At 59.8% G+C, this 21,026-nt stretch overlaps 2 protein-coding genes across 2 annotated transcripts; one reads left to right on the top strand and one right to left on the bottom strand.

Moving 5' to 3' along the window:
• Positions 1 to 1,105: 1,105 nt before the first annotated feature.
• Positions 1,106 to 11,877, top strand: FSTL3 (follistatin like 3). The gene is made up of 5 exons (XM_069878255.1): positions 1,106 to 1,207; positions 4,786 to 4,971; positions 7,703 to 7,918; positions 10,156 to 10,383; positions 10,956 to 11,877. Exons 1-5 carry the CDS (start codon positions 1,147 to 1,149, stop codon positions 11,006 to 11,008), a joined length of 744 nt encoding a protein of 247 aa, XP_069734356.1. The 5' UTR covers positions 1,106 to 1,146; the 3' UTR covers positions 11,009 to 11,877.
• Positions 11,878 to 14,407: 2,530 nt separating this feature from the next.
• Positions 14,408 to 19,798, bottom strand: PRSS57 (serine protease 57). Its single transcript, XM_069877758.1, has 6 exons — positions 19,645 to 19,798; positions 19,032 to 19,185; positions 18,723 to 18,867; positions 16,994 to 17,254; positions 16,659 to 16,843; positions 14,408 to 14,504 (listed from the first exon to the last, which is right to left on the bottom strand). The coding sequence occupies exons 1-6, from the start codon at positions 19,712 to 19,714 to the stop codon at positions 14,408 to 14,410; spliced, it is 912 nt and encodes a 303-aa protein (XP_069733859.1). The 5' UTR covers positions 19,715 to 19,798.
• Between the last annotated feature and the right edge of the window lie 1,228 nt (positions 19,799 to 21,026).

Raw genomic sequence — 21,026 nt, 5'->3', positions numbered from 1 at the left:
CCTTGCTCCCCCCACTTACCTCCCAATTTACAACCTCCCCACCCTTGCACCCCTACATACATCCGAGTTCACACCCTTACTCACTGCATCACCCCTCTTGCACCCATTTACATCCTTGCACCCCAGTTTACACCCTCATTCCACCACTTCCCCCCCCTCCACCCTCCTTACACCCTCATTTCACCACTTTTCCTCCCTTGCACCCCAGTTTACAACCTCATTTCACCACTTTCCCCCCTTGCACCCCAGTTTGCACCCTCATTCCACCCTTTTACCCTCCTTGCACCCCAGTTTAGAACCTTGCACCCCAGGTTACACCCTCATTTCACCATTTTCCCCCCTTGCACCCCAGTTTAGACCCTTGCACCCCAGTTTGCACCCTCATTCCACCATTTTCCCCCCTTGCACCCCAGTTTACACCCTCATTTCACCACTTTCCCCGCCTTGCACCCTAGTTTAGACCCTTGCACCCCAGTTTGCACCCTCATTTCACCACTTTCCCCCCTTGCACCCCAGTTTGCACCCTCATTCCACCCCTTTCCCCTCCTTGCACCCTAGTTTAGACCCTTGCACCCCAGTTTACCCCCTCATTTCACCACTTTCCCTGCCTTGCACCCCAGTTTAGAACCTTGCACTCCAGTTTACAACCTCATTCCACCCCTTTCCCCGCCTTGCACCCTAGTTTAGACCCTTGCACCCCAGTTTAGAACATTGCACCCCAGTTTAGAACATTGCACCTCAGTATACACCCTCATTTCACCATTTTCCCCCCTTGCACCCCAGTTTGCACCCTCATTCCACCCCTTTCCCCGCCTTGCACCCCAGTTTAGACCCTTGCACCCCAGTTTAGACCCTTGCTCCCCAGTTTACACCCTCATTTCACCACTTTCCCCGCCTTGTACCCCGGTTCACACCCTCATTTCACCCCTTTCCCCCCCTTGCACCCCAGTTTAGACCCCTGCACCCCAGTTTACACCCTCCTCCCCCCCGTCTCCCCCCGCCCCCGGCCCCCCCGTGCCCCGCTCTCCCCGCCCGGCCCCGCCCGGTGATTCACGCCTCCAGCCGCTTTATAGCGCCGGGGGCGCCGCCGCCGCCGCGCAGCCAGCAGCCCCGTCCCGTCCCGTCCCATCCCGGCCCATCCCGGCCATGCCGCTGCGGCTGGCGATCTGCCTGCTCGCCCTCTGCAGCCCCGCCGCCGCCGCTCACGGTAAGAGCCGCCCGGGGGAACCGGGGATGCCCTCTCCCTCCGCTAACCCCGCCGCCAGAGATGCTCGGGACCCGGTATCCCCCGCCCCGGTGTCGCCTGAGATGCTCGGGACCCGGTATCCCCCACCCCGGTGTCACCTGAGGTGCTCGGGACCCGGTATCCCCCGTCCCGGTGCCACCGGGAGATGCTCGGGACCCTGTATCCCCTGCCCTGGTGTTGCCGGAGATGCTCGGGACTCGGCATCCCCCACCCCGGTGTCACCGGGAGATGCTCGGGACCCGGCATCCCCCACCCCGGTGTCACCGGGAGATGCTCGGGACCCGGTATCCCCAGCCCCGGTGTCACCGGGAGATGCTCGGGACCCGGTATCCCCAGCCCCGGTGTCGCCTGAGATGCTCGGGACCCGGTATCCCCAGCCCCGGTGTCACCGGGAGATGCTCGGGACCTGGTGCCGTTACCGGGGCCCAGCATCCCACCCTTATCCCATCCTGGTGCCACCGGCAGATGCTCGGGCAGGGGGATCCATAGGTCTTGGTGCAGTTACCAGGCAGCTTCCCCACCCAGGGCCCGGTATCCCACCCTCATCCCATCCCGGTGGCACCGGCAGGTGTTCCTGGAGTCCCGGTGCCGTTACCGGGCTGCTTCCCCTATCCCATGATCCTGTATCCCCACCCCGTCCCATCCCGGTGCCGTTACCGACAGGTGCTCAGGTCCTGCTGCTGTTACGGGGCTGTTCACCCTGTCTGGGGCTGCTCTCAACCCCCTCCAGCCCCATCCCGTCCCGGTGCCGTTACCGGCCTGCATCCCTCTAACTGGGACCCTGTCCTGTCCCAGTGCCACCGGCAGGTGCTCGGGCTGGGGGTCCCGGTGCTGTTACTGGGCTGCTCCTCAGGCTCGGGGGCTGATGCCACCCACCCTGTCCGAGAGTCACCTCCCTGGTGGGTGTGGGATTTCATTTTACCGGGAGGTGCCCGATGCCCAGTGGTGCCGCTCTGATGGTCTCTATCTCCCAGTTGTCCCTTCCCAGAGGCAGCTGCCTCCACCAGGCTTGGTGTCCGCTGGTGCGTGGGGTCCAGTGGTGCCACTCCAGTGGTCCCTGTCCCTCAGCTCTCTCTCCATGGAGTCAACTTCCACCAAGCTCCATGCCAGTGGTGCCCAGTACCTGGTGGTGCCACTCCAGTGGTCCCTGTCCCCCCCGGTGTCTTCCTGGAGACAGACACTTCCCCCAGGCTTGGACCTGGGGCTGCCACCAGAGCAGGAGCAAGTGGCCAGGGTCCTGCGTGGTCCCACTGCCCCATCCCGTATGGCAATGCTGACCCTGGCATCCCACACCCCTGTGTGCCCTGGGATGGGGCAACTGGGGTCTGGCCAGCCCCACCACGGCTGCCCAGGAGGGCATCCCTCTTTCCAGGCTGAGGAGCAGCAGAGCTTTGAGCTCCAGAGCTTTGAGAGCTGGGTAGGAAGAGCTGGGATCAGCGGCTGGTTCGTGATCTGGGTGTGGAGTTTGCAGCTCGAACCCCTCCCGGTTCAGCTGATGGTGCTGGCAGCTCGTGTGGGCGCTTGGGAGGCGTCCAGGCTCTTTGGTAGCTGTTTCCTCACAGGGAATCCATCCCAGCACTGGAACCCTCTTCCAGAGCTCCAGCATCCCCCTCTAAACTCTGTGGAGTGTTGGCTGCTCCTGCCAACATCAGCTCTCCCGCAGCGGCGTTGGAGTTTCCGTCTTTCCCCTCACACGGTCCCACTCGTCTCCATCGCTCCCTTCTAGTGTGAGCAGGAGCCACATCCCTGGATAGAGGCAGGTCAGGATGCCTGGAGGAACAGGGAGGCTCCCGTGAAGCCCCTCATGCTCCTGCAGCCCCTGGGATCATTGCTGGCATCACCAGACCTCATGGGATCTCTGCTGGGTCGAATAGATGTGCTGGAAAGCCCCAGGAAGGGCCATGCTGCCTCCCCCTCACCAGAGGTGGGGGTCTTCCAGCCTTGGAGAGCCCAGGAGTGCTGCGCTCTCATAGCTGGGATGTCAAAGATGGGATGCCCTGAGACCTCATGCTGGTCCCCTCTGGCCTGTGACCTCCTGGCTTTGCTCACAGGATGGGTGGGCTTTGAGCCCCCTGCCTAGAGGCGCATCCCTTGCAAGCATCCCTGCATCCCAGTGTGAATCAGGAGGCAGCAGCGCTGCTGGGTGCACCCCAAGGCCGGGTGCGTGGGCAAGGGAGCATGGACCCCTCTCCTTCTGGCTGGGATTGATTCGTGTGGTTGTGCCTGGTCCGTGGTTCCTGGGAAGCTTGGTACCGTGGGGAAACTGGGGCCATGGGGCTCTTGTCAAGGAAAAAAGGGGCTTGGAAGAGCAACTGGACACATCCAAGGGGGATAAAGCTTCGTGGCAGAGCTGTCTTGGTGTGGATGATGCTTCCAGAGATGCCCGGGCTGCTGGTTCCTGCAGCCAGAAGGTTTGCTCCATCCATAGTTGCCCCAAGAAGCTATTGCTGGCCACATGGGCTTTTGTCTGACCCAAAACTGGATGGATTGGGAGGATGAACACCTGGGGTCCAAGGCAGGTGCTGGCTCTGCTTTGGGGCAAGATGAATCCCTGCTCTGGAGGGGAGCGAGTCCCTCCTGCCACTGGGAAGTTCCATCCCTTCCCCCACCCCTCCCTCACATCTTTAGCCGTTTAGCAAACCTCAAACGCAGCTAACGAGAGCAGAAACCCAAATAAGCGTCAGAAGAGGCTGGTTCGCAGGGGCGGAAATTGCAAAGGAATCACTCACAAGAAAAGAACTAGAACTGATTCGCTCGTGGGGTTAAGGAACAATCAGGCTTTTGACTCGGAGCAATCTCTGATGCCGCTGAGCTGGCCCTGTCCCAAGGGCTGTGTCAAGTGCCCTGTTCTCCAGCCAGTGGCTCGGCTGCTCCTCACAAAGGCCACGGGTGTTGGGAAGGTCCCCATCCCTCCATGGGGACCCAGCCCTCGCGGCACAGGCACCATCAGCAACGCTTTGAATGTCTGTGTGGTGAGGTGGGGAGGCAAGAGATCCAGCAGGAGCTGAGCAAAAGGGTAAACTGCAAGCCCCCATCCTGACTCACCAGCTGGGCATCTCCTAGAGCATCATTTGTGAGTGCTGGGATAACTGGTGCAGCCCTGTGCGATCCCAGTACTTGCTTTGGTTCCTGTTGAGGAGCTGAGCTGCCTGAGCCGTGGTCCATGGCTCCTCTGGAGCTTTGGAGCATGGGGAAACCGGAGCCGTGGGGTCGTTGTGAAGGAAAAAAGGGCTTGAAGGAGCAATTGAGCACATCAAGTTGTGTTGGGCTTGCAGTGAGGGCGCAGAGGTGGGAGCCAGCATGGATGTGGATGAGGTGCTGAGGGACATGGTTTGGTGATTGATAGGAGTGCTTGGACTCAATGGATTCAATGATCCAGTGGGTCCTTTCCAACCTAGTGTTTCTATGATTCTATGATTCCCCAACTCATCCCATGCTGACCCTTTCGAGGCACTGATGCGATCCCCACACCTCTGCTGTGGTTGGGGTCTTGCTGCGGTGGTGTGGGGAACCCCTCACCCTCTTTTCCCTCTCTGCAGGTGGGATCTGCTGGCTGCAGCAGGGGAAGGAAGGCAAGTGCACCATGATCCTGAAGACGGGCGTGACGTGGGAGGAATGCTGTGCCAACGGCAATGTGGACGTGGCCTGGTCTAATTACACCTACCCAGGCAACAAGATCAGCCTGCTGGGCTTCCTGGGGTTGGTGACCTGCCACCCCTGCAAAGGTGAGTGGGGCCTCATGGATGTTGCCATGAGGTCAGGACTCCCGGGACAGCCTCTATCCCCAGGCAGCTCTCGTGTTGTGTATTTTTCTTCTTCCCCTATGGAGTGGAACGTGACGTGGGTCTTGGCTGGGCAACCCGAGTGCAAGGAGCCGCACTGGGGCTCCCAATTCCCAGGTTAACTCTGCTGTGGCTGGGGCCTCCCACCCCTCTCCTCGCCAGGTCTGCTCAGAGGGAAACTTCTGAAGGTTTTTTATAAGGGAAAAAAAGAAAAGATCTATTTCTTCCCCTCTGCTCCCCCTTCCTCCTCCCAAGCGTGTGTGTGAAATGGCTTTATGTAACGGGCAGTTCCAGAAGTGGAAACTCTCCAGCTGTGAGTTCCAGCCCCGCCAGATGTTTTGGCGTGTGCCGGAGGCGCGGATCCCCCAGTCGCACTTGCGTGACCGTGTGAGAACATGCTTGAGGACCTGCTGACCACAGTAGGCAGGAGCAGGTCTTTGGAAGGTCATGTTATTTGGTTAAAGCCAGGGGGAGGTGGGAAGGGATAAGGGTCTCGACAAAATTGCTTCTGCACCCCCCGGCGCTGCCACCCCAGCTGCTCCTCAGCTCCGTCCTGGCAAGGCTTCAGGTTGCATCCTGCGCCAGCTGAAGGCTGAGTGAGCTCCTAGCCCTGGTTCTCTGCTTTATTACCCACCGTGGGCTCAGCTACGCAGAGGCTGGACAGGCTGATCCCACTCCACAGGCTCCAGAGGTACCGAGACCCTCTCCGAGGGCTGACTGGGAAGCGCAGCTCTCCCCATGCCCAGGACAGAGGGTGGTGAGGATGAGCAGCCTTCCTCCCAAGGCACTGCCCTCCTCTGCTGAGGGTCACGAGAGGGCTACCAATAGCCACAGACTGGGGGTCATCAGGGTCTGCGAGCAGGACCTTCACTGAAACGGCCTGAGAGCCCGGCCAGCACGTACACCGCAACTCCCCACCCTTCAGAAAGCCCCTGCCTATCCCATCCAGATGGAGCTGGTGCTGCTGCTCCCCACCGGGCTCCAGCGATCCAGAGGCCTTGGAAAAGGGCGGATGAGACGAGCTGTACTCCTGCTCCCTGGGCTCACGGGGCCAGGAGAGGTTACTCCAGGATAAAGTGGGCTGCAGCCACCAGCCCTGCGCCAGCAACCGGGGCGGCGGAGCCTCGCGGGAAGGTGCTGGCTGGACCCCGGGGGGCTCCGCAACGTGTCTCTGGTGGGGAGGTGGAATTCCTGTCTCCAGCTGCTGGGGACACCGTGTCCCCCCTGGAGACGTGCAGCAGAGATTGGGGTCATAGGCTGCCTCCCTCCTTTGCGGAGATGGTCTGGATGGCTGGACCCTGCTGTGCCAGGGGTAACATCCCGGAGCGGAGGACAGCGAGGGTCCCGTGTGCTGGGGTGCAGATAATGTCCCTCTGTCCCAGAGTCTCATCCCTGCTGCTTTCAGTGCCGCCAGGGCTCAGCCTGCTGCTCTCCCCTTCCCTTGCACAGGCCCCAGCTATGGAAACGAGGGAGCGAACTAAGAGACTGTGTCTCCCACCAGGGAATTTCCCCTTGGGAGAGCCAAGCGGGGAATTTTCCCTTCCTCTTCCTTTCCCTCCACCCCCTCTGTTTCCCAAAGTGACCCCTCTCCAGCAGGGAAATCCCCGTCTGTACCTGCCAACAGCTCCCAGCACACACCCTGTCTGCGGGAATCCCTCCTGCACCGAGGTGATTCCCTGTCTCGGAAGGTTTCTGGGTGCTGCCCTGCCTTCCTCCCTATGGGTGCAGATGGAGCCACTTCCCTGCACCCAGACACAGCCCCGCACCCTCCAGCTCTGAGCAACCTGATCCAGAGGGAGGTGTCCCTGCCCATGGCAGAGGATTGGAACTGGATGGGCTTTGAGGTCCCTTCTAACCCAAACCATTCTATGAACTCCCACCATCACTTGTGTCTTGGGGAGTGAAAGGTCCCTTTGGGCTTTGGGAAGGGGCAAGGGGCTTCCAGCTTCCCCAAGCAAAGCCCCCAGCCCAAGGTTGACCCCACGGAGGCACCGGCATCCAGGATGAGCCCCTGCTTGGAGCTGGTGGCCCCTCTCCATCCCTGCTGGCACCGGGCGCTGGCGGGACCCTCTGAACCCGGCCCCCGTGCTGGCCGGGCGATGACCCTGGGGACAAAGCAGCCGCCTGTCTGGGGCTCGGCGCTCGCTGCTGCATCTCGCTCTTGTGTTCAAGTCACGGAGGCCCGAAGCAAAAAACAGGGCTGGGCATTGTCTGGTGGAAGCGGCGTTCCTGATTGCCCAGACTTCCTTGTGAAGCTCAGTTCCTTCTGGAGGAGCTGGGGCCTTGCAGAGATAGATTTTTTCCATTGCACAAGGAAAAGAAATGTCTCTTTCCAAAAAATAAATCCGTAGAAATGAGTTAGCTGGTGCGGAGAGGAGGGCTGGGGCGAGCGCTGGATGATCGTGCGGAGCTTCAGCCAACGACCTGCTCCTTGGCGGAGCTGAGCAGATCCAGATGCTGCTTGGAGAAGCACGGCAGCAGCGTGTGTGTTGGGACCCTGGGAGGGATTTGGGACCCTGGAGTGGATCCAGGACCCCAGGAGGGATTTGGGACCCCGAGGGCTGATGCTGGCACCATCCTGGTCCATGCCAGCCAGGCTGGACATGTTGGAACCTTCCCTTGTGAGTGGCAGCCGGTGCCACATCGTGACGTGCTGCTCCTCTTCTGTCCTCAGAGAGCTGCGAGGGGGTGGTTTGCGGCCCCGACAAGGTCTGCAAGATGAAGCATGGGCGTCCCCAATGCGCCTGTGCCCCCGACTGCTCCAGCCTCCCCCGCAAGCTGCAGGTCTGCGGCTCCGACGGCTACACCTACCGAGACGAGTGCGACCTGCTGACGGCCAAGTGCAGAGACCACCCGGACCTCGAAGTGATGTACCAGGGCAAATGCAAAAGTAGGTTTCGTTGTGTCCCCATCCTGTCCCCGTCCCATCCCCTGTGGCTCTCGTGTCCCCATTCCATGTGGGACCGGTCTGAGCTGTGTCCACATGGAAAGAGATCGAGGGCAATGTGGGTCCCTGAGCCCGCGGACTCGTTGGTTCTCCTGGCACATCATGAGTTGCTCTGGTGTAGAGAGGAAGGGTCTCCCTGCTGTGTTGTGCTCACACATCCAGGCACATCCTCTCCTCACCCACCTGGGTCTCCGCTCTCCATCACCAGCCGTGTGTCCTGGGGAGGAGCCATCCTGCCCCAAGAACTGGTTGTTTCCACCATCCCCAAGGCTGGTAGCTCCACCAGCACGGGATGAAGGGTTTGGGCGCGTGGTCCTGGCCGTGCCTTGGAAGGGCTGTGGCAGCACAGGGCTTCACCGACACCACACAGGGCTCTGTGCCTGGTGAGGAGGGTCCTGCAGCCAGCCTGGCGTTGATGGGCAGGAGTAGCCCTGGGTTCCTTGGCATCACCCTTGCTGTGCTGCCCACAGCCGACTGGAGCGGCTCTGAGCTGGCTCCCTCTGCCTGGCACCCACTGGCTGCTTCTGGCCACCCCAGCGGGCACGCGGCACCAAGCACCACGTGGCAGCGAAGCCACTCGTGATGCCAACAGAGCCCAGTTGGCATTGTCAGTGCAAAGGGGGTTTAACCTCACCACGGGCTGAGGAATAACAGTCCGTAAAATGTCACTTGCAAACCTCAAGCCCCATTTTTTTGTTGTTTTGTTAGAGAGAGCAGCAATCCTCCTCGCCCTGCCAAGAACTGTCAGAATTATTATGGTTATTTTTGCCAGCCCTCCTCTCTGAAATGCTTTGCCTGTCAACCTCTGGCCTGCGCAGAGAGATATGGGGCAAGAAATGGGAGTTGTGAGCTGGGAGTTGCAGATGCCAAATCTCCTTCCAAGCCGGCAGAGAAAGAGAGGAAGGCGGAGGAACCGTGTTGCAAAGTGTTTATGGTGTCTGGGGATTGCTCCGAATCCCTCGGTGCCCCCGGTGCTGTGGGGTTGTGCCGGGGCGGAGGGGCTGCAGAGCTGGCAGGAGGTGCAGATCCAAAGGTTTTGCTGCGGGATGGGGGGGATGTACGAGCCCCCCCTGCTCTGTGCTAGCCCAGCAGAGCTCACTGCAGGGCCCAATCCTGTCTGTGCTGGCTCGCATGGGCTGGGTTGGGTCCAGGGTGACCCTGCCCTTCCCCTCTCGCCGGGGCGTGCGGCGCAGCGGTTGCCAGCCTGGCCGGAGCTGCTGCTGCTCCCCTTGCCAAGGCACCTGCGTGGGGCTGCTTGCCCCGGCCGGGTCCCGCTGCGCCAAGCTGGGCTCAGCCCCACGCGCTCCAGCTCTGCAGCTGGATGTCAGCTCCTCCCGCACGGCGAGGCTGCGGCTGGGGCTGTGCCGGACGGTTGTGGGGCCACGTGGGTCCCTTCCGTGGGGGAGATCGTGGAATCAAAGAATTATAGAATGGTTTGGGTTGGAAGAAACCTCCAAGCCCATCCAGTTCCACCCCTGCCATGGGCAGGGCCACCTCCCACTGGATCAGGGGCTCCAAGCCCCATCCAACCTGGCCTTGAACCCCTCCAGGGATGGGGCAGCCACCACTGCCCTGGGCAACCTGGGCCAGGGCCTCCTCACCCTCACAGCAAAACATTTCTCTCTAAGTTCTCATCTCAATCTCCCCTCTTTCAGTTGAAAACCATGCCCCTCGTCCTCTCCCCGCAATCCCTGATCCAGAGCCCCTCTCCAGCTTTCCCGGAGCCCCTTTCAGGCTGGAAGCTGCTCTAAAGTCTCCTTGCAGCCTTCTCTCCTCCAGGCTGAACAACCCGAACTCTCTCAGCCTGTCCTCGTACAGGAGGTGCTCCAGCCCTCGGATCATCTCCATGGCCTCCTCTGGACTCACTCCAACAGCTCCATGTCCTTTCCTCCTTATGTCTAGTCTAAATCTGCCCCTCTCCAATTTCTAGCCATTGTTGGTCCCTACCAGCTCCTGTCCTTGGGAGCGATGGCAATAGGAGAGCTTGGGACCCTCCAGCTCCACTCTGTCCTCCAGTAGGTAAAGGTGGGAGGGGGCCCAAGCTGCCCAGGTTTCCCTGAGATGATTCCCACTGCCTGCCTTGCTTGGAAGAGCCATGAGAGGAGGCCAGGAGCCGTGGGAGGAGGCCAACCATCCCCAACTCCCAAGGTTCCACCACAGCTACGTGTGCTAACCCGCAGAGTCCTGCTCCAGCGTGGTGTGCCCCGGCACCCACACCTGCGTGGTGGATCAGACGGGCAGCGCCCACTGCGTGATGTGCCGGACGGCTCCTTGTCCCGAACCCACCAGCCTGGACCATGCCCTCTGCGGCAATAACAATGTCACCTACCCCTCGGCGTGTCACCTCCGGCGAGCCACCTGCCACCGCGGGCGCTCCATCGGCGTGCGCCACTACGGGAGCTGCTCAGGTGAGTGTCCTGAGGGAACCAGGCTGGGAGCCCGGTCATAGAATCACAGAATCATAGAATTATAGAATTATAGAATCATAGAATTATAGAATCACAGAATCACTAGAATGGAAAAGACCCATTGGATCATCGAGTCCAACCATTCCCATCAATCACTAAACCATGTCCCTCAGCGCCTCGTCCACCCGTCCCTTAAACCCCTCCAATGAAGGTGACTCAAGCCCCTCCCTGGGCAGCCTCTGCCAGTGCCCAATGAACTTTCCATGAAATATTTTTTCCTGATGTCCAGCCTGAACGTCCCCTGGTGGAGCTTGAGGCCATTCCCTCTCGTCCTGTCCCCTGTCCCTTGGGAGAAGAGCCCAGCTCCCTCCTCTCCACAACCTCCTCTCAGGGAGTTGTAGAGAGCAATGAGGTCTCCCCTCAGCCTCCTCTTCTCCAGGCTAAACACCCCCAGCTCTCTCAGCCGCTCCTCTTCTTCTCCAGCCCCCTCACCAGCTTCGTTGCTCTTCTCTGGACTCGCTCCAGAGCCCCTTTCACCCCGTCTCATCGCTTCTCCCTTGCTCCCTTTCCAGCTGCGACAAAATTCTCCCCGGAGACGGACACCGCGGAAGCGAATTACGTGTGAATCCTCCCTCGCCGCGAGGTCGGACCCAGGAGACAGGGGCATTATGTGTATATTGTACAAACCATATACCTGATATTTATTAAGATAAAAAGATCCTTATTTATACCCGTGTATGTTATGCAGTCGCAGGGGGCTCGAGTCTGGCTCCTGCCAACCAGGGAGCAAGGGCTCCCAACCCGGAGCGATGCCAAGTGATGCTGGGCACAATCCGGTGCCCGGCGCCCGCTCCCGGCACTCGTACGGTGCTCAGAGGGCACAGCCGTGGGGCCCCCCACGTGTCCTTGGCCGGCAGCCCTGGGCTATTTATTTTTGGATGGAATTCTTGGTACTCTGATGACGTTTCTAGCCGGGACCTCGAGGTCTAGAGGGAATCTGTGCTTCTTGACTCCCCCTTCAGCAGCGAAGGCAACACGGAGCCGCATCGGATCGGAGATAGATATATATTTTTATATATATATGTATATGCATATATATGTTATTTTTTTTCCTAAAGTTTTAGCATCTGTATGTTAAAACAGATCTTAGTTTAGGATTTCCTATACCTGTGGTCTGCAGCCTCCACCACCCGTGATGCTCAGCTCCCAGCGCTGCTGCAGAGTTGCTGGGGTGGCCGTGGGGACCCCAGCTTGGCCCAGGGGGACAGGAGGGAGGTGACAGCGCTATCCACATCCTGGAGACCCCCAGCCTGGCCACCCCAACTCCTGCCCCCGCTGCTCTCTCGACACCGTCTGTATTTATTTGTATTTCTTCTCTCATTTTGTGTGTTGTCACCTGTGTAAATACCATAACATCTCTGACACAGAGAAGCTATTGCCTTTATATAAATATCATATATATTATATATATATAAAAAAATACCCTATTTTCTATTTTTGTATGGTTGTGTTCTGATTCTTGAGGCAGACGCTATGGGAACACGTGCATCTCCTACTCAATATCATTAGGGGCATTTGATGGCTGTGTTACAGTTTGGATTATAATTAAAAAAAGAACCAACAGTGCTGTGGGTCCGGTTTTGTTCAGCAGGTTCATAGAATCACAGAGTGGTTTGGGGTGGAAAGAACCTCAAAGCCCATCCAGTCCCACCCCTGCCATGGGCAGGGACACCTCCCACTGGATCAGGGGCTCCAAGCCCCATCCAACCTGGCCTTGAACCCCTCCAGGGATGGGGCAGCCACCACTGCTCTGGGCAATCTGTGAGGGCCTCCCCACCCTCACAGAAAAACATTTCTTCCTAAAATGTCATCTCTATCTCCCCTCTTTCAACTGAAAACCATTCCCTTCATCCCATCCCTGCACTCCTGGATCGAGAGCCCCTCCCCAGCTTTCCCGGAGCCCCTTTCTGTACTGGAAGCTGCTCTAAGGTCTCCCTGGAGACTTCTCCAGGCTGAACAACCCCAACTCTCTCAGTCTGTCCACGTACAGGAGGTTCTCCAGCCCTCGGATCATCTCCGTGGCCTCCTCTGGCCTCGCTCCAACAGCTCCATGTCCTTCCTGTGCTCAGGACTCCAGAACTGGTCACAGGGCTCCAGGTGGGTCTCCCAGAGCAGAGCAGAGGGGCAGGATCCCCTCTCTGCTGGCCCCGCTGCTCTGGACGCAGCCCAGGACACGGTTGGTTTCTGGGCTGTGAGCGTACATTGTTGGCTCCTGTTGAGCTTCTCCTCCCCCAGCACCCCGAGTCCTTCTCTCCAGGGCTGCTCCCAATCCATTCTCCACCCAGCCTCAACCCCGGTTCTGGGGCTGTGGGAGGCAGCTGCATCCCTGGGGCTGTTTCCCGTGGGGCTGTGCCACCCACAGCATCGCTGCTCACCCCCTTGCTGAGGGTCAAGGCAAGCGCTGAGGTTTTTTCATCCTCTCCAAGACCGCTTTCAGCAGCGGGAGGAAAGGGGAGAGTGAGGAAGAGCAACCAGCCACACAGATAAATCTGTTCCCAATATTGGGCCGTGCCATGAGGGTTTGGTATTTCACAAAACAATTCCTGCCATTAATTGGGTCCTGATGTGCGAGGCTTCCCCAGTGCGGGAGCCCGCGGCGCTCCAAGCTCGACGGAACCCGCTGCCGCTTCCTCTGTGCACGGCACAGCCCCTGGACCCCCCCAAGCATCGCATGGGTCAAGACCTCCCTGGCTCGTGCCCAGGACTTGCCATCTGGTTCAGCTCCAGAACAGCCCCTACAGCCGCATCGAGCTCCCAGAGCCAGGCTGGGTCCGACAGATCCCTTCAAACTCCCTCTGGATTTTGTCAGCGGGGCTTACAGAAGGGAAACTGAGGCACCGTAAAGCAATGGTGAGGAATGAAACCATCGCTCCTAGGTGGAACTTGGCTCCCTCAGCCCTCCCTGTGGTCCAGGAGGATGCTGAGCATCATGGACCATGGCAGCCCTGACTGGGGGGACACAACTGTCACCCCGAGTCCCCTGATCCCTGTGCTGCTGCAAGCACCCCCACCCAGCCCTCAGCAGCCAGGGGCAGCCTTCCCCCAGCCAAATCTGCTTTGGGAGCAGCCTTGATTGCTGGGGTAGGGGGTCCATGGCATTTCCAGGAGGGGGTGCCAGCTTGCAGCTCATGCCAGCTTGAACGTAGGCATCTTACGTGCCCCAGAGCTGAGCTGAACCCAGCTGGGCGCTGCTGCGAGCCACCAGCATCTCAACCCAAGCTCTCCTGCATCCCCTCTTTAATCTCTTCTCCTCAGCAAAGCCCCTCGTGCCTCACTTTTGGGGTTGAGCGCAAAGAAATCGCCAAGACAATGCCCAAGACTTTTCCCTGGCGCCAGCGTTTGCCACACGTGGTGGTATGTGGCTCGGCTTTCTCTCCAGCCCGCCCGCAGCGCCTTCGTCCCCGAGGCTGCTCCCCATCCTCCACCTGCCCCGGCCGCAGGGTTTGGCCCCCGGAGCGCCTGGCGTGTAGCCCCCACGCCGTGGGCACGGGCTGCGGCAGCAACGTCAGCTCCCACCGATGAGCAGGAGATCTTGGCTTCCAAAACACAGCCCTGAGTCAGGCCCCTCCTTCCTTCCCACCGGTTTTTGGGTGGTCTGGGACAAGCTGGGACAGGCGCGAGCTCTCCAGGCTTCCTGGCAGCTGACACAAGCCCTGGGGCCGGCAGCCCTACCCTGGCATCCTGGGGGGCTGTGACCCACACCGTCGCAGCCAAGAGCCAGTAGGGATTTGGGGCTTCCTTGCAGGCTGGCAGGGGTCTGTATGATGCTGGTTGTCCCCTGCTGTCCCCAAAGCCACCAACGCCCGTGGCTGGGTCCCCCTGACCCCATGCCAAGCCGCGCAGTGGGGAGCTGGGGTTGCAACTGGAGGCGATGGGTGGCTGCAGGGAGCGGTTGCCCGAGTCCATGGGCTCACGGAGAATGCAGAGGTGGGAGTGCTTTTTGGGGACATCTTGGGACGCCGGCCTAGCCCTGGATTTCATCCTCCCCAGGAGAGCCCTGGGCGGGCGGCGAGCTGGCCCGTGCCGGATGCTGCGGTTGCTGCAGCCTCTTGTGGGACCCCCTGGGAGAGGAGGGCAGCTGCACCCCGTGGCCGCAGCGTGCCAGCAATTTGCAGATAAAACAAACAACCAAGAGCAAGGAACGCCTGTGTCTGTCCCTGGAGACGCCGCCGGGCAAAGCCGCACGCCGTGTGCATGTCTCAGCTGAGACCTGGCAGCAACTCAGCACACATACACATGGGTGTGAGCAGCTCCTGGCCCCCCACGCCCGTGGCCACCAGGATGAGCACCCATCATAGGAGCACCAGGTTGGAAAAGACTCATTGGATCATCGAGTTCAACCATTCCCATCAATCACTAAACCATGTCCCTCAGCACCTCGTCCAGCTGTCCCTTAAACCCCTCCAGGGAAGGTGACTCAACCCCCTCCCTGGGCAGCCTGTTCCAGTGACCAATGACCCTTTCTGTGAAAAAATTTTTCCTAATGTCCAGCCTGACCCTCCCCTGGTGGAGCTTGAGGCCATTCCCTCTCGTCCTGTCCCCTGTCCCTTGGGAGAAGAGCCCAGCTCCCTCCTCTCCACAACCTCCTTTCAGGGAGTTGCAGAGAGCAATGAGGTCTCCCCTCAGCCTCCTCTTCTCCAGGCTAAACACCCCCAGCTCTCTCAGCCGCTCCTCTTCTTCTCCAGCCCCCTCACCAGCTTCGTTGCTCTTCTCTGGACTCGCTCCAGAGCTTCAACATCCTTCTTGTGGTGAGGGGCCCAGAACTGACCCCAGGATTCGAGGAGCGGTCTCACCAGTGCCTAGTACAGAGCAGGAGGAGGTGGTTGAGCTCTTACCGGGGTCCCCGCAGGCTCTGCCAGCACAGCAGGGTGGTTGGGAGCCCGTCAGCCCGCAGGAGGTGTCTGTGGTTCCCCTGTTTGGGGGGTCCCATAGAAGTGTAGGGAGGGTTCAGTGTGGGATCGGACAAGACGAGACAGGATGGGATGAGACAGGGTGGGATGAGACAGGGTGGGATGAGACAGGGTGGGATGAGACGGGATGGGGAGCCCCACCCCGGCGGGAAGGCAGCTGGAGATGCTCATTTTGGGTGGCAGAACCTGGGTGCAGATCCTGGTCTGGTCCTGAGTCGGGGTTGGTGCTTCCCTCCTTCCTCCCGCATCCCCTATTCCATCACCGCAGCCCAGGACAGGGCTGGGGTCCAACTGGGGACCAAACAGGAACAGGAGCAGCCGGATGACCAGAGAGGGGGTTGCAGTGTGGCCAGGAGAGGGGGAAAAGGAAGGATAGGAGACGGGAAAGCTGGGAAAAGCTGAGGGGAGACCTCATTGCTCTCTCCAACTCCCTGAAAGGAGGTTGTGGAGAGGAGGGAGCTGGGCTCTTCTCCCAAGGGACAGGGGACAGGACGAGAGGGAATGGCCTCAAGCTCCACCAGGGGAGGGTCAGGCTGGACATCAAAAAAAAGAAATTACACAGAAAGGGTGATTGGTCCCTGTCCGAGGCTGCCCAGGGAGGGGGTTGAGTCCCCTTCCCTGGAGGGGTTTAAGGGACGGGTGGACGAGGTGCTGAGGGACATGGGTTAGTGATTGATGGGAATGGTTGGACTCGATGATCCGGTGGGTATTTTCCAACCTGGTGATTCTATGATTCTATGATTATATGAAGAAACAGCCCTTGTTGGGATGGGCAGCAGCCACCTGAGCAGTGTGGGGTTAAAGATTGGCCCCTCAGCAGGGATTAAAGGGGGATCAAACCCCAGCCCAGGACCTCTGGCTCTCTGGGCAGGTGGGTCTGGGCTTCTTTTTGGTCTCCCCATCCCACCTTTGGGGCAGGATCAGGGTGGGGGTGGACTGAAGGGGGTGGGTGACTGTCCCTGGGGCTGCTGGGGGAGCAGGGTGGGTAGAGGGAAGGTGAACAAACAGAGGTCTGGGAAGGAGGTTTTATTGAGGAAGGCAAACGCTGCCACTGCAAGAGGCTGAGTGAGGTTCTGAGGCTTCTTGTACAGCCTGGGGGGAGGCATCTCCCCTCCTCAAGATGCAGAGTCACTCTCCCACCCTGCCCTGAGTTGAGGAGCCCTGAGCATCAGCTCCCAAAACCCCCAGGAGCTGGGAGGACCTTGAAGTCCTGGCCCTTTTCTCCCTTCCTGGGAGCCTCCAGACAGCCAAGACCCCTTGGTCCCCGTCCCTGCAGCCCGTCTGCCCCCAGGACCCCCTCCCAGCCCTGGGCTGGGCTTTGGCTGCCCCTTTGGACGGCGATGCCCTCGCACGGTGCGATGCACCCAGTCGATGTAGTTGGAGATCTTGGTGTAGATGTCGGGGTGCCGGCGATCTCCGCATCTCTCCCCGGAGAAGGAGACGATGCCGTAAACCTTTCCCTTGAAGATCAGGGGACCCCCAGAATCACCCTGTGAAGCAAAGAGGGGAAAAGGAGACTTAGGGGGTCTCCTAGACGGGGTGACAAGGGGGAGGTTGAACTGGATGACCTATAAAGGTCCCTTCCAACCCATCGCATCCTCTGATTCCGTGAAGGGAATGGGGGCCTGGAGCGCACTCACGGCGCAGACGCCCTGCAGCGTGGTGTTGCGGCTGGCCCCACACATCATGTTGGGGGAGACCTTGCCCCTCCACAGCGTCCGGCAGAGGCTCCGCTTGACGATGGTGGTACCGGTCTCCATCAGCTCGGTGGGGCGATCACCGTAGTTGGAGATGTCCCCCCAGCCCATCACGTAGCAGAGGGTGCCGGGCTTGAGGTCGATGTGCGGCGGGGGCAGGCGGATTCGCTTCACGTACTCGTTCAGCGTGGCTGACCTGTTCAGCTGCGGGGGGATTCAGGGATGCAGGTGGATTCGCTTCTGGGGCAGAGCCCCCCGACTCCTCCTGCCTGGGGACCTCGACCACCCTGCACCCCATCACACCCCTGCCCCAGCTCCTGCTGGAGTCCCCAGTCCTGTCCTCCCCCTTTCAGAGGCTGCACCCCCCCATTCCCAGCCACCCCTCTGCACTGGTCCCAGTGTGTTCCAGCATCCCGGGGAGGAGGGAGCCCCGGAGCCAAGGTCGGTGTCCCGGGCCGCCTCCCTCGCACCCCTCGGTGCCGTCCTGCTTCTCCGGAGAAGCACTGACATCTAGTGTCGGTTCGCCTCCCCATCTCCTTCTTGCGTCCCGTGGGGCTCCCCACCTCCCTCTTGCCCTCTGTGGGGCGAGAGGCACCCCAAATCCCCCCTGCTCCCCCGTGGGGAACCCCAACTCCCTCCTTCTCCCTACAGGGCTCCCCGTCTCCCTCCTTGTGTCCTGTGGAGCCAGGGGCACCCCATGTCCCTCCTGCATCCTGTGGGGTTCCCCGTCTCCTTCCTGCACCCGTGGGGCATCCCATCTCCCTCTTGTGCTTTGAGGGGCAAGGAGCATCCCACCTCTCCCCTGCACCACGCAGGGCACCCCCACCTCGCTTCTGCATCCGTGGAGCATCTCATCGCCCTCCTGCACCAGTGGGGCAAGGGACACCCCATTTTCCTCTTACACCCTACAGGATGTGGGGCACCCAATCTCCCTCCCGCACCTCACAGGGCCAGGGGCACCTCACCTCCCTCCTGTGCTCTGTGGGGTACCCCACGTTCCTCCTGCACCCATGGGGTGCTTCATTTCCCTCCTGCACCCTGTGGGACATGGGGCACCATATCTCCTTGTACTCCATGGAACCCCTCCTGCACCCCACAGGGTGAGGGGCACCTCATAGAATCATACAACCACAGAATCACCAGGTTGGAAAAGAGCCACCGGATCATCGAGTCCAACCATTCCCATCAATCACTAAACCATGTCCCTCAGCACCTCGTCCAAACATCCCTTAAACCCCTCCAGGGAAGGTGACTCAACCCCCTCCCTGGGCAGCCTCTGCCAGTGACCAATGATGCTTTCCATGAAAAATTTTTTTATGATATTCAGCTTGAACCTCCCCTAGTGGAGCTTGAGGCCATTCCCTCTTGTCCTGTCACTTGGGAGAAGAGCCCAGCTCCCTCCTCTCCACAACCTCCTTTCAGGTAGTTGGAGAGAGCAATGAGGTCTCCCCTCAGCCTCCTCTTCTCCAGGCTAAACACCCCCAGCTCTCTCAGCCGCTCCTCTTCTTCTCCAGCCCCCTCACCAGCTTCTTTGCTCTTCTCTGGACTCACTCTTGACTCTGGACCTCATCTTCCTCCTGCACCCAGCGGGGTGTGGGACACCCCATTTCTCTCCTGCCCCCCACCTCCCTCCTGCTCCCTGTGGACACCTGGGCCGTGCGTTGGGTCTCACCTTGAGCAGGCGGATGTCGTTGTCCACCGAGCGGGGGTTGTAGTGCGGGTGGGCGATGGATTCAGCGATGCTGAAGACCTGCTGGGACTCCTCAGGCTCCTCCAGCCTGTGGGCGCCCAGCACCACACGCACCAAGGGGTTTCGCCTGTGCCAGAGGAGGAATCGGAGATGGGGAGAAGGAGGCTGGCGAGGTGGGCTTGAGCAGAGCATGGGTGGGCAGGATGGGGGTGTCTCCACCCTGGGATGGGGTTATCTGTTTGAAGGGGGCTGTGTGGTGTCCTGGGTGGGGACGTGAAGCTCACGGCTCACCTGGGAATGAGGCAGTGGGCTGCTGTCATCACCCACTTGGGCCACACCAAGAAGCCCCCGCAGACGTGCTGCCCGTCCATCTGGATGGAGGCGATGAAGGGCCGGGAGTGAGGGGCTGCTGCCTTCCCCCCGATGATCCGGCTCCCCTGGGCACCTGGTGGGTCAGGACAGGTAGTCAGGGGCTACTGGAGAGTCTAGGTATGGCTTTTACCTGGGTCTATCCTGCTCCTGGCTGTGTGTCCCAAGCTCTCCAGCACTGGGGGTGCCAGGGAGCGGCCAAGCTGAGCGTGGCAAAGCAAAGACTTTCCATGTTGCTCCACCCCAGGGTCTCCTTCTCTCACCCTGGGGTCTTCATACAATCATAGAATCACAGAATCACTAGGTTGGAAAGGACCCACTGGATCATAATCGAGTCCAACCATCCCATCAATCACTAAACCATGTCCCTCAGCGCCTCGTCCACCCATCCCTTAAACCCCTCCAGGGAAGGTGACTCAACCCCCTCCCTGGGCAGCCTCTGCCAGTGACCAATTACCCTTTCCATGAAATATTTTTTCCATCCTGGCTGTAGGCACCAACCCTACAGCCTCCTCAGCCCCAGCTTCCCCGTTACCTGCTGGGGCCAGCGCCAGGAGCAGGATGGAGCCTCCCAGGCTGAGGATGAACCCCCCAGTTGTGACCATACTGGTGCAGAGTGGACCACTGCCACCTCCTCTGGGGCTTCTCAGGGTTGAGGGGGCTCAAATAACGCTCGGGCTGAGGCTCTGCCTGGGTGCCCGGGTATCTCCCTCCTGCTTCCTCCTCCCTGCCTTGTGTAATTGCTGCGGTGCAGCGGGCACTGGCCCTGCAACTCCGCAGCCGGGGGAGATGAAGCCTTGCAGCTTCCCCAGGAGTGGAGCTGGGAGAAGAGAGAAAGCAGAGCGGTTTCCCAGCCCTGACTCCTCTTGTGCTTTGAGCTATGCAGGATGAAACCTCTCTCCTCTTGGCAGGGGTTGGGACAGCAGGGTCCCACCTCATCCCAGGACTCGTGCGATGTCCCTCAGCCTGGCTAGCAGCCTGGAGCTGTGGGTTGTGCAGGGGCTGCGCTGGGCTCAGATCTGAATCGTCTTTTGGCCCCTCCGGGGCTGTGGTGTGCTCAGATCCGAATTGCATTTTGACCCCTCCAGGACTGTGCTCTGCTCGGATCTGAATTGTCTTTTGACCCCTCTTGGACTGCCCTGTGCTTGGATTCGGTTTGTCCTTTGACCCCTCTGTGACTCTGATGTGCTCAGATCTAAATTGTCTTTTGGCCCCTCCAGGACTGCACCGTGACTGGATTCAAATTGTCTCTTGGCTCCTCCAGGACTGCACTGTGCTTGGATCTGGATCGGTTTGGCCCCCTCAAGACTGCACTGTGCTCAAATCCAAATTGCCTTGCAGCCCCTCCAGGTCTGTGGGGCGCTCAGATCTGAATTATCTTTTGGTGCCTCCAGGAGTGTGATTTGCTCAGATCCAGTTGTCCTTTGACCCCTCTGTGACTCTGATGTGCTAAGATCTGGATCCGAATTGTCTTTTGGTCCCTCCAGGGCTGTTTGTGCTTGGATTCGAATTGTCTTTTGGTCCCTCCAAGAGTGTGATTTGCTCAGATCCGAATTGTCCTTTGACCCTTCTGTGACTCTGATGTGCTCAGATCTAAATTGTCTTTTGACCCCTCCAGGACTGCACTGTGCTTAGATCTGGATCAGTTTGACCCCTCCAGGACTGCACCGTGCTCAAATCCAAATTGCCTTGAAGCTCCTCCAGGGCTGTTTGTGCTTGGATTCAAATTGCCTTTTGGTGCCTCCAGGAGTGTGATTTACTCAGATCCAAATTGTCTTTTGACCCCTCTGTGACTCTGATGTGCTAAGATCTGGATCCGAATTGCCTTTTGGCCCCTCCAGGACTGTGCTTGATCCAAGTTGCCCTCCAGCCCCTCTGGAGACGTCCTCACTCCGGGATGATGCTGTGGGCAGAGAG

Source organism: Phaenicophaeus curvirostris, chromosome 28 (assembly GCF_032191515.1).
Source record: "Phaenicophaeus curvirostris isolate KB17595 chromosome 28, BPBGC_Pcur_1.0, whole genome shotgun sequence".
Taxonomy (NCBI): domain Eukaryota; kingdom Metazoa; phylum Chordata; class Aves; order Cuculiformes; family Cuculidae; genus Phaenicophaeus; species Phaenicophaeus curvirostris.
This window is presented reverse-complemented; position numbering and strand designations above follow the sequence as displayed.

Bases quoted from the DNA above. Each gene is read 5' to 3' on its own strand.
- FSTL3 (XM_069878255.1), top strand. From the start codon at position 1,147: ATGCCGCTGCGGCTGGCGATCTGCCTGCTCGCCCTCTGCAGCCCCGCC. The intron at 7,919-10,155 runs GTAGGTTTCGTT...GCTAACCCGCAG, and splicing joins GTACCAGGGCAAATGCAAAA to AGTCCTGCTCCAGCGTGGTG. The intron at 10,384-10,955 runs GTGAGTGTCCTG...CTCCCTTTCCAG, and splicing joins CCACTACGGGAGCTGCTCAG to CTGCGACAAAATTCTCCCCG.
- PRSS57 (XM_069877758.1), bottom strand. From the start codon at position 19,714: ATGGTCACAACTGGGGGGTTCATCCTCAGCCTGGGAGGCTCCATCCTG. The intron at 18,868-19,031 runs GTGAGCCGTGAG...CCTCTGGCACAG, and splicing joins GCCCACTGCCTCATTCCCAG to GCGAAACCCCTTGGTGCGTG. The intron at 16,844-16,993 runs GTGAGTGCGCTC...TTTGCTTCACAG, and splicing joins CGCTGCAGGGCGTCTGCGCC to GGTGATTCTGGGGGTCCCCT.